Source organism: Pangasianodon hypophthalmus, chromosome 25 (genome assembly GCF_027358585.1).
Source record: "Pangasianodon hypophthalmus isolate fPanHyp1 chromosome 25, fPanHyp1.pri, whole genome shotgun sequence".
Lineage (NCBI taxonomy): Eukaryota > Metazoa > Chordata > Actinopteri > Siluriformes > Pangasiidae > Pangasianodon > Pangasianodon hypophthalmus.
In genome coordinates, this window is record NC_069734.1 from 13,021,814 (window position 1) to 13,034,152 (window position 12,339).

Below are 12,339 nucleotides of genomic sequence, written 5' to 3' on the forward strand. Positions count from 1 at the left end.
TGTGTCTCATCACAGGCGTGAATTCTCCTGCTATACACCCACTGTTACCGGAACTGGATCCAGATCCACCTTGACCCTCACCCCTCACCAGGATGAAGCAGTTACTGAAGATAACTGAATGAAAGACACACCATGCACCAAATACTAAAAAGGAAGATATTTCATGTGCTTTATACAGGTTAGAAGATCTTTCTTGCTTAAATCGTATGTGCCGGATTTAATGTCAGAGTTTATTCTGGCAGTTATTGAACAACTCGGTAAATGAGGTACTGTCGCTTTAAGCAGAGCGCGCAGTGGGCGTGAACAGAGCGTGTTTAAAGAGCGAAAGTGGGGCGGGGCTCATTATAATATTCATGAGCTGTGCTGCTCTTTGGGGACAGCGCTGATGAATGAGACATTTAGCAGAGACACGCGCACACAGCTCGCTTTCACTCACTCACACTGACCCGGACAGAGTGAATCCAGCACTCCTCCGCCTCGGATGAAGGACACAGCACACACCACAGCAGTGCGAGTGCCTGAGGCTGCAGAAGGGCTGCAAGTTTCTCTCACTGAATAATTACATTTTACAGTTTGGTGTTACCCATTTGAGACGTTATTTATCAAATCGAGTTGTGTTCATCACCAGTATGGACACCATATTGGACAGTTTCGCCTCGGACAAACTTTTCCCTAATCCCAACCTGTTGGACCTGGAGGACCTGAACGAGTCCGACTTCCTGACCAATGTGGTAAGTGTTTATTCCTTTCAGATCTATCAGACAGGACAGAAAGACCAAACTCATTTCCTGCCTTAGTTTCCTCTGATTCCAGAGGGAAAAAAAAAACCAAAACAGATGACTTTGATAAGGTTGCATTGCACTTCACTCGTGCTGAAGCTGTCTCTCTAATCAATCCCTGTGACAGATCCCTGTGACAGATCCCTGTGACAGATCCCTGTGACAGATCCCTGTGACAGATCCCTGTGGATCTCACCAGACTTTCCCCTGGTTATGACGACAGAATGCACCGGTTTACTGACGTCACTGTGCATGTCATGGTGCGAGTCGCACACATTTGTTTACTTGTATGTTTGTTCTTCGCGCATTCTCTTGCAAATTAAGTTTTAACAAGAAGTCTGGAGTTAGCCAGCTGTGAAGTTTGCACAGCTGGGAGAGCGGAAGCGCTTTCCTCCAGCACCAGTGGGCGGGTCCTTTAGAGAGAGTGGGCGGTGACTGGAAGTTTGTGTGCTTAGCAGGCCACGCCCCCAGGAAGCCTAGATCCTGGTTGCTGCATCCGGGTGGTGAAGCTCCTGTTTAATCCGGGCCAGAGAGCAGGCTGACTTTCTGCACTGGGATCAGAAGTTACACACAGAAACACTGCAGTTACTGCTGCATTTTAATTACAAATATTTCAACCAGTAAATGTTTCAAACTTACTCTCACACCCAGGAGCAGGCTAGAACATGTCTCACACATCACTCCTTGTTTTTCATGCTCTGCTTTTATCTCTGTGGCAGTCTCTGTCATTCTCAGTCCAAACTAATCTCATCATCATATAACAGCAAACAAACAGGAGAGACTGATGTCCATTTTCATGCAAGGAGTTGTTAAAAAAAAAAAAAAGTACTAACCTTTAGGTACTAACCTCATCCCTAACCCTTGAAACTTTTCAGCTAGCTTTAGTTGTGCAAATTGTTGCAAATTTGAAATGTTGCTTTCTGAGCACAGACAGTCGTTTCAACCAAGAATCAGACCTGTTCAATTCCAATTTACCAAAAGACATTGCCACAAAGCAGCTTTACAGAACTTTGGGTGTATATTTAGATTGCTAATGAGCAAGCCAGAGACGACAGCAGCAGCTCACTGAGATGACCTGAGGAAGAAACCGTGAGAGGAACCTGACTCAAAAGGGATCCCATCCTCCTCTGGGTGGCACAGATTGTGAGATTATACATCATTACTCTGATACAGTTGTAGAAGTCGGACAGTGATAAGTGTGCTGTAAGGATGTTCAGTATGAGCGTCATCACTTTACGATTACAGCAGCAGTTCTTAGGTACAAATCTACACTATCCAGGAGAGATTATCCACTAAAGCTGGGGTGAGTCTGCTTCTGGAAAGTGCACATCTTGAGATATCAGCAGAAAGGGAGTCACAAGTGCAGAAATCACCTCTGCTCTGTTGTCAGGCTGAATCTGGTGCAATAAAGTAGCACAGGAGTGCTGAGGATTCTGAGTATTTGACTAGTGGAGGAGGGTAGCATCCGTATGTGATTCATTAGGACACCCCCTCCTCCACGGCTTGATTTGATCCATGACGCACTCATGCCAGGCACAAACTAGCCCTCACTGAGGCCTGAGACATAAACAGTGCATGCTCCAGTATAGGCAAGACCAGACAGCCTTTATTTAGGCTTTGACCTTTTTTCTTCAAGGAAGCTGATGAATATCATGTCACTAGAATGAAACAGCATACAGTCTGCTGTGTCTGACCTCCACACACAAGCAGTCTACTGTTGTCCCAGAGTGCTACAATTTCCAAATGAGGGTCTTTGGTAAGAGCTAAGCGCTCACTAATTCACTGTGTGTTAGGGTTGACTTGGCTGGAGGTGTGTGTATGTGTGTGTGTGTGTGTGTGTGTGTGTGATTATGTCTACAAAGGATTCAGTCCAGATGTCTGGTGCTTAGTAGCAGCTGTGCAGTCAAGTCCTTGCTGAAATAATGCTGAGAGAGGGAAAAAAATGCACAGCAAGAATAAGAGAGAGGAGATAAAATGATAGTGGTAAGATAACTGATGACTCTGTGTGTATTTGTGTCTAAGCTTGAGAGAAACAGAAAGCAATAGAGTTATGTATGTGTGAGTGCTCTGTGTGTCGCTCTGCTCTGCTATGAGGTGAGTATGTGAGATTCTTGCCCTGACAGGTTCAATGAATGGTTCACTTTGTTCCTTCAGGGAAGAAGCAGCACTCTGTACCCCCAGTCTACACACACACACACACCCCACACACACCCCCCCATACACACCCCACACCCTCAGGCATAGATAATAGAGTGCATTTGTTTTACTCTGCCATTATGGGGTATAAGTGTAGGTGGGTCATTTCAGAGATTTATTTATAACCAGGAATTCCTCCACTCTGTGGTTGTGTGTGTGTGTGTGTGTGTGTGTGTATAGACCCTAAGTTTAGGGTAATTGCAAGGCTCATGTTTATGGGTGGAAGTCACATTCTACTGTTTGTTTAAGATCCCGCAGGACTTTGTTGAAGTTGAGCAGAAAGACGCTGCTTTCATTAAAGTGCCTAACTCTTTTTGTGTTCAGGTTTAATTTAGCAGAATTTTGAGATTCACATAATATAGTTGACTGATTATATTGTGACAGTCATCTTCCTGTCTCTGTGTGTGTGTGCGTGTATATATATATATATATATATATATATATATATATATATATATATATACATATATATACATATTTAATAGATATAATATAATAGAGGCATATTTATTTATATGGAGAGAGATGAGAGATCAGAAAACATGTCTACAGCTAGGACCTAGGATGTACAGGATGTACGAATATATCTCAATATATATTTGGCAACACCCCCGATGACCTCCTGCTCTCCCAGGTAGCTAGCTAGCTGGTAACTGCTAATGAACTAGCTTTTTCAACAATGTATTTAACATTAGCCAACCTGTTAAACATGTTGTTATAGGAAAACAATCAACAACAAACGTTGATTTTTTTTTTAACCCTATAACAGCACAAGTGTTTTATTTCTTTTATATCACAGTAAATGTTCCAGCGACTAATTTCTAAAGACTGAGACGTTTTACTTTTGTGGAACGTCCTCGAAACAAGTTAGTTCCTGTTATCACTTACCTTATAGCAGCACCCACAGAACAAACGGTTGTTCTCTCACCAGCTTCTCTTTTTTCATTCAGTTGACCGTTATAAAGCGCTGACACTGGAGACTCCTTCCATAAAACTGAAGATTATCTTACAGAAAACTTCACCTTATCAATGACATATCATCAATTATATGTTTGTCTGTTAAATAAGGACACGTTTTTAAATCTGTTTATCATTACATTATGTGGAGCATGTTCCTGTGAATAAACTAGAAACAATAATATATTAAAATGATCTCATTAATATAAAGCCGTGATTTGAACTACAGCCAGAAATACTGTCAGAGCTGCTGTTATAAAAAATTAATCAACACCTTATGACCAATCAGGATGAAGAGTGCTATGATCTAATCTAAGTCTAATCTATCTAAACTATTCTGTTCATCACTAAAATTTAAAAATCGTGTTATTAAAAACGGTCAGAAGCATGAGATCAGGAGTTGTCCTTTAATTACTGAATAGCATTAAATATTCAATATTAACTTTGTGTTATATATTTTTTTCTTCTCTGACGCACTGTAACGGCTACGTCAGTTCACAGAAATGTAGCACGCAACAGACGCAGCAAGCTTATTTGCATAATGCACTATGCAAGCCTTTGTTCCACGCGAGTGTGGTTTGCTAAGCATGTCTGAATCCCTTTGATAAATAATAGTTATGGCACTTACAGGTCGGGCGAGTCTCACCTGTCCTGAACAGTAGAGAGCCAGGAGGTGTGTTGGTAATGTTCTGTGATGTTCTGTGATTATATAGTCCTGACAGCTAGTGCTTGTTGGTATAAGAACCTTTTCATTCTATCAGATCCTAACATTTCCCTTCCTGGGCTCATTAAGCTGTCACCACACTGGCCACATTCTGGTATTTGTTTTGATTTGCACTGATTTCTGGTTACTGATCCTTATAAAATGTACAAATGTAACAGGTCAGGTAAGGTTAAATAACTCTCTGTTCCTTTACATAGTTCCAATTTTTATGACTTTATTCAACAGATTTAGCTGATTAATGTATTTTTAGTACCAATAATGATTAGATACAAAATTTTAGTCCTTGTCACTGGAGATTTGGGATCCAACCAATCCCTAATACTTTGGGGATTTAGGGAGTTCAGGAGTGACGGTGAGGAGGAAGAAGGAAATCGGGGATGGTGGAATAGAGGATCATCTTAAAAGGAAGAGAGAGAGGTGGAAAAGGGTAAGAAGAGATGCATTCCTGCACTCCAGACTACAATGAGGGCTTAGAATAGTTAGATAATTTCCAATATATACAAAGAGAGCGAGAGCGGGAAGGAAAAATGGGGAGCGAGCCATCTGCATTACTCTCATATACATTTTACTCTGCACCGAACACTTTACCTTTAGCTGAATTGTTTGAAAATGAACAATGGTTTACTTCATGTCTTTATTTTTAGATTGCTAATAATGCTCTATACCAGCCACCTGTTAGACTTTATTTATGTCTCTGAATAGTGGACTGATAATAATAAAAATAAATAAATAAATAAAATAAAAATAATTTTAAAAAATTATTATATTATTTATTTTCCTAAATTTTTATATTTTTATTTTTATATTTGTTTACCTTATTAATATTATTTTTATTTCTTGTATTTTACTGTTATTACTAAGCACCAGTACACCGAGCCTAATTCCTTGTACATGTAAACCCACGGTACTTGGCAATAAAGATGATTCTGATTCTGATTCTGATAATAACGACAACCCCCTTTGGGCTGAACATGGCTGCATAACAATGGTGATCATTAGCAACCCCACCATGTGATCCTGTTATTAACAGAATTAGCTGTGTGACGTCAGCAGGGGAGTCAGACGTGTTTCTAACAGTGTTCTTGCATGATGACGGCATGGAGTTCGCTGTCAAAAGGTTAAATATGCATATCTCTTGACTACATTACTGATGAGGACAATTGGGCAGAGTGAGGTATAATCTCTCACTCACACACACACACACACACACACACACTTGCTTAGTTCTCAAAGTGTGTGGGAGGTTTTTGCACTTTCCTGAAAGCTGTCCACCTCTCTCTTGTTGGAAAGTTTTAGAAAAATGATGATGATGATGGTGTCTTGAGCTGCTTTGATTCAAAAGTGTTCAGTGGTTATGGGTTTGATGGGAAAAGCCCAGTCATGCATTCACACTATTCAAATCTCCTATTTCCTATTACATAATGTAGCCTGATGATGGCTTTTTTCTGGGATGGGGAGGAGTGTCCAACACAATGCCTGCAGGTAGATTTGAGATCAGATAGATCAGTTCGACATGTTCCTAGCTGGTTTGGGCAGATACGGTCTCAGTTACCTGTCGTTCAGTGTGCTTTCTTGTATTCATTCTTCTGCAGCATCTGCAGCTGCTCCAGCTGAAAGAGGAGAGATCAGTGTCATGTCTGGACTCCTCCTGCTCCCGAGGCTCTGAGGAGCTGGAGGTCATGAAGCTAGCTGAGAAGCACTAGAGTGGTGTAGATGAAGATGCCATGGCTCACTGCAATTCAGTGCGACTGCAATACTTCACATTCTTGAAATGCTTTCAGCCTAATCCTGATCTGTATCCGAGCTATCTGTAGAGTACGTATGATTAGCACAAGTGAGAATTTTAGCAGGTTTCTTTGTGCAGAGAAAAGAAAAGAAAACAAAAGGAGTTTACTTTAAACTCACTTATAACAGAAGCCTCACAGTACGGGAATTCATTAATACAACCATTACACTCTTCCAGCTGAAGCCTTACAATGAAACATGCTCCAAGGTCTTCCCAAAGCTTTTCTTATAACAGCGTATTAAACTTTTGAGCACTGGAGAAATACAATGAAGAGTTATTCTGGTTCCTTTCATTTTCCTGAAGGTTTTGTGGTAAGTGCACTTAACGCCATGTTTATTTTGAGCTAAGCTGACTACATTGGTTATGCATACCTATAAATTATTTGGAACACCAAAAAAAAAAAACACCGAAAAAGGAACACCATCCCACGAAGAACTAATTACAAAGATTTACAGCTAAATTTACAAATACATTTGACCCAAGAAGTTCATGAAAGTTCATGTGGTTTATTGACTGACCTAACGACAGCCTTCCATTATAAGTGCCTTGCAAATCAAAGAGGTTTGAAATTGAAATTGCTGTCCATTGGTGTCCAATCGCTGCAAGTGCTACAGAGGCAATAAATAGAGATTTGGTTAAAAAAAAACACCTCTAACTCCAATAAACTCATCTAATACCTCTAATAAAATTCCTTTAAGGCATTGTGTTTATGGTCGAGTAAACATCTCTCTTTAGCTTATTTATTTATTTATTTATTTATTTATTTATTCACACTTCAATTTTGTCTCTGTAATGATTTCCATGATTGTGGTGCCTTTTGTATTCCACTGATATTACATTTGTGTGTATATATATATATATATATATATGAAGTAATGGCACATAACGGATATTGCAATTGCAAATATAAGTTTAAGATAACAAACATTAAAACAGCATAACATAAACATGAATAAAAACCTATCTACTGTTCCTAAAAACAGCTTTTTGTGAATCAGTTTTAAAATTTCAGGCTTGAAACATCTTTGTCCATGAGTCCACCATGATGGGTTATAATGAAAATTCATATTCACATATTCAAATTCACTCAACCCTGTTATCTGAACACATTCACCCCTCTGAAATATTTAGAATAGTACACATCACATATTTAACTGGAAACTGCATCATCCAAACTTCCTGTAAATCATGGGAAAAAGAAAATCATGTAGTCTTCTCATTGTCTTATCATTTTTCAGTGATACTGTGATACTGACTGACTCACTTTGAACTTTACTCAAATTATAGACTATAAAAGTCTATAATAAATTACTTATAAAAGTAATTTATTAATTTTAAGATAATAATAATTTTAATATGGACCATTTAGAATGTCCATATTGTCCATATTTAAGAGCAAAATTCTGCCACTGTCAGGAAGGACATCTCATAGAAAATTCTTACATTCTTACATGTTCTGTTAGAGTCAGTGTTAGTGTTAAGAGAAGGGCTAAATGGCACCGCAATCATGGAATCACTCAATCATAGACCTAGTAGCACTAAAAGTGCATCCTAACCTTATACTAATCCTAAATCGCAGAGACATTTCCTCCTGCTAGGGTTAATAGCAGTGTAATTTTACTGACTTATAGATATTGTTGGGTTTTAGCTGGTCCACATGCCACTTGAATTAGAGACACACACATTGCAAGATGTGACACTGATGTATGGTTTGGTTAAATCAGATACAAATATATACCAGACACACATATAAATACCATCCCTCTCGTTCAGGCCTTATTCTTGTCCAAACACTTCAGGGGAGAAGATGAAACTGGAGCACACTGGTAGGATGGTGCAGGCTTACAGCAGACTAGCGTTGAGGATTTGGATTCAGTCAAATGGCATCCCAAGCAATCAGTTATGTTTGGTTTAGGAATGTGCATAGTAGTTTTTCATTTAGTAATTTTTGCCATCACACTGGATTTGAGCTCTTAAACCTCCCCCAGTTCTGCCCGTAGTTCTTTATCAAACAGCCCGTTAGACCCCCACGGCAGTGTTTCAAGAACCTGTTCCTTTCAGGCTGAGGGTAAACATGGTAGACAAGTGCCAATGTTTGCAAAAGTCCTTGAGCTCATGTACATATGGATCCTCTCTGTTTTCCCATGCATACTAGTGCTAACCTAGAAGCATATGTTCAACCCTGGAAATAACTGTACAGTTAGTATGAAATATCTATGACATATTCATTATAGACACTGAGGGAATGTACTTTGACATTTATGTGGCATTATGAACAAATTTGTCAGCAGATAAATTGTAGTTTAAGGAACTCCAGTGTCTTCTGACTTTGCATGGATCAGTTAAAGGCCCACTCCCTTTGGCTAGTTGGGTTTGCGTCAGGCATTTATTTGGCTTTGTGCTCCAGAGTCTATTCATGCTAAATTAAAGGCCACTAAAATGCAGAGGAAAGGGGGAGCACTGTAACAGTGTAGCTAACAGAAGAAGGTCTGAGGATTCAGAGGCCCACAGGAAATCACATTTAATTTGTGATCTGTGATTGCAGAGTAAAAAATAACACATCAGTGCAAATCTGTAGGGGTGTAACGATACACTTCAGTCATGATTAGATTCGCTTCACAATAATGGCTTCACGATATATGATTCAATTCGATTCTCAGAATAATTTGGACAAAATTTTAATGAAGAAAATTTATGACTGAAAAAACTCCTTTTTATTTCTTTATCATAAATAATGCAAAACAATGCATATTTTTGTCTGTATAAAACTAAATAAATCAAAAATTGTTTAATACTGGTTTAATACTGCAAACTAAATGTTCTATAGGTTCACCATAACTTATAAATAAATAAATAAATAAATAAATAAACAAATAAATAAATAAAAATCTCTCAAAAATTTGATTGAATAAACAAAATCTTTGACCTGGGGAAAATGATTGATCGAAACAATGAGCTCTACAGCAGAATCTGAGGTGTCATTTTAACTGGAAATAGAGCTCCAAAGTCAGCTAAAATGACCAGATTCCACGGCCTCATTCTCAGTCAAGGAAGATCACAGCGGCGCAAGGCTGGTGTCATTTGAAAGCTACTGAAGAGCCATTTTTAAATGGTTTTAACATGGTTGTGTAACCGTATAACCTATAATGTGGGTCGGTCGTTGCGATCCAGAGCTATCTAAGTGCTTTCTATATATTTTATAGGTTGTGCAGATTTGGACCTCCGGAGTTTAAACAGTACAATTGCATTAGATGCATAATTAATAGAATGCTGATTTAAACAATGTGAATAACACATTCCCACAATGCACATCATCAATTTTTTTTTGCATCACGATGCGTCATGTCACAATGTATTGTTACACCCCTACAAATCTGTAAATCCAGACATAAGCCATGAAGGATGCCGTCGGCCCTCGGTGGTTGCTGGATGGGGGAAGGGAAACAGTAGTCCATGACGTCTGCCTGTTCCCCTGACTAACTGTCTGCTGTGGTTGTGGTTCCCTAGCCTCTGTGCCTGATGGCAGAACTAAGAACGATCTAAAGTTGGAATTAGAAAACCAGCAGCAGGACAAGGAGGAGGAAGAGGCAGAGGAGGAGGGGAGAGAGAGAGAAAGAGAGAGAGGGAGAGAGAGAGAGACTGGGAGGTACAGCAGCACTTCAGAAGGGAGAGCCAGGACTTCAGAATGAATGCGGGTCTGACTGTGACTGAAAATAAGTAGTAGAATAGACGTGTGCTCGCCTGTTGACTCAGTGCACACTTTACACCTCTGCATTTCTCCCTTGTGTCTGCTTCATTAATAAAGCGCAGTTAATGAGTGTGACTCCGCGATGATCGGATATTACCCTCAGTGAGCTGGGGCTCTGACAGCGAGTCTGATCTTTCTCAGCTGCTGTGAATGATCTGGCATCTGATCTTTCTCAGCTGGGATTGTTGCTCTGCCAGCAGTAATATGACTTGTAGAATGTGAGCTGCCATTAAAAGAACAGATGTGTGAGTCTGGCATGAACAGTGTGAACCTAAGAGAGCAACTAATGCACTGTGATAGCATTCCTAAAATCAAAAAAAGATGTGTGTGTGTGTGTTTTTATTATTATTACATAATTTATCTCTAGATGAATGAATACAAGTCAAAGTTACAGCATATTCATTTTCTGCATAAGCAGATCATTTCACTACAGCTTGAACTCCTGAAGAAATGCTTTCTCTCCTTCTGGGTCTTTCCTCCCAGTGAAACGAGTTTCCACTCTTGTGTGACTCATTAACTCAGAACGAGTTGTGCCTGCAGTATAAAGTGTAGTTTTTTCCACACACTGCTGAACTTGGATGTCTCACTCACTCAGCTCACGTTTCCACGCTGTTATCGCCTCTTTTGTTTTTCCCTTACGTCGCGCTCCTCCATGCGCACCCTGCACCCCTGCTCCAAAAGACGCACGGACGGCTGCCTCATTTGCATACCGCGCTCCGATTGGCTGGAGCGCCGCCAGGGCTAGAAACTGGCCAATGGAATGCGGTGCGTGTCGGGGGCGTGGCCGAGGAAAGACATTCGCCGGCACCTGGAATGCTGCTGTGAGTTTGGGAGCAGTGCAGGAGGAGAAGGACACTGTGCACGTGCGGTCCAATCTGATCCTGCTCTCCTTTTCCACTCAGACAATAAAATATCCACACATTCAACTGGCATTAGCAGCTAGGACATTTAGAAGGCAAACAAACTATCAATTTATAATTATTTATAATATTTTGTGTAGCCTGGGGATTATTAGAGGGTTCTTAAACTTCCTTTTTTTTCTCAAACTTTTTGTAACCAAAAAAAAAAAATCACAGATCTGTTTATGATCATAGCAAATACTCACTGGAGTAGAACTATTCAACAATTCTAATATTAAGCCCAAAAGGCAAATGGATGCAATCATATTGATTTATTGTGTGTGTGTGTTTTTTTTTTTTTCCTTGAACTTTCTACCCTCAGAACCCAAACAGCTACAGACAAAACCTTCTGCGTTGTATAACCAGCACTTTTCCTAACCAAACCCTGTAAACTCCCAGAATCCTTCAGGCTCAGACTTACATTCCTCACTCTAATATCTGCATACTGCTCCTATTAGTTTCATCATAATTACTGAATGACTGGATTGATATTTTATGCTTGTTTTTTAAACCCAAAATGAATAATGATTATGAATGATTATGAAATTAAACACTTGCTATAGAAACACACTAGTGTCACGAATGTCATTTTAAAAACTAGTCAATTCACGTGAACAGTGAAATAGGTTTTATATTTATTTAACCCTAACTCCATAACAATAGTAATTAATAGTAGTTCATAGTGACATCTACCATCACCTCATCATTAAACGATAAAAATAAAAATATAATAATAATAATAATAATAATAATAATAATAATACAATTCCAGACCCCCGTGACTGCAAGTCGCAGACCCACTGGGAGTTCCTGGACCCCCCCTTTGAGAACTGTCACACTAAATCCAGTGAAAATATTTAATTCTGTGTTTCATCTTTCAAGCACATAAGCTGGTGTGTTACTGCAAAGCCAGGTTAATGAGTTTCCTTTATTGTAGTGCATGCCGGGACAAAATGATGTCTTTGAAATGAAGTTCTGAAAAGAAGAAGCCTCTCACTCTTCTGCAGAAATGCCTCTCTTTATTCACCGTATTACAGTTTAGATAAAATCAAAGGTTACACAAAGCTAAAACCACAACTACAGCCCTGTGCACACATGCAGGGGGGGGAGTGAGAAAGCACCAACTGCAATTTCTCTGCACGGTCCGAACCGAGAAAGAGATGCACAAATTGTGGAGGATTTGTCTTGTTTCAGAGTGTGGCTCTAAATTACAAGCATTGCAATATAAAGTTGCATTACATGCAGTGCAG

The 12,339-nt window shown here is 39.5% G+C and overlaps 1 protein-coding gene across 1 annotated transcript in view; it reads left to right on the forward strand.

Annotated features, from left to right (window-relative positions):
- The first annotated feature begins 407 nt into the window (after window positions 1-407).
- creb3l1 (cAMP responsive element binding protein 3-like 1) overlaps window positions 408-12,339 on the forward strand; it is a 36,780-nt gene continuing 24,848 nt past the window's right edge. Inside the window, exon 1 of the mRNA XM_026946671.3 lies at window positions 408-731. Coding sequence (XP_026802472.2) covers window positions 630-731 — 102 coding nt within the window. The 5' untranslated portion in view covers window positions 408-629. The remainder of the gene's footprint in view (window positions 732-12,339) is intronic.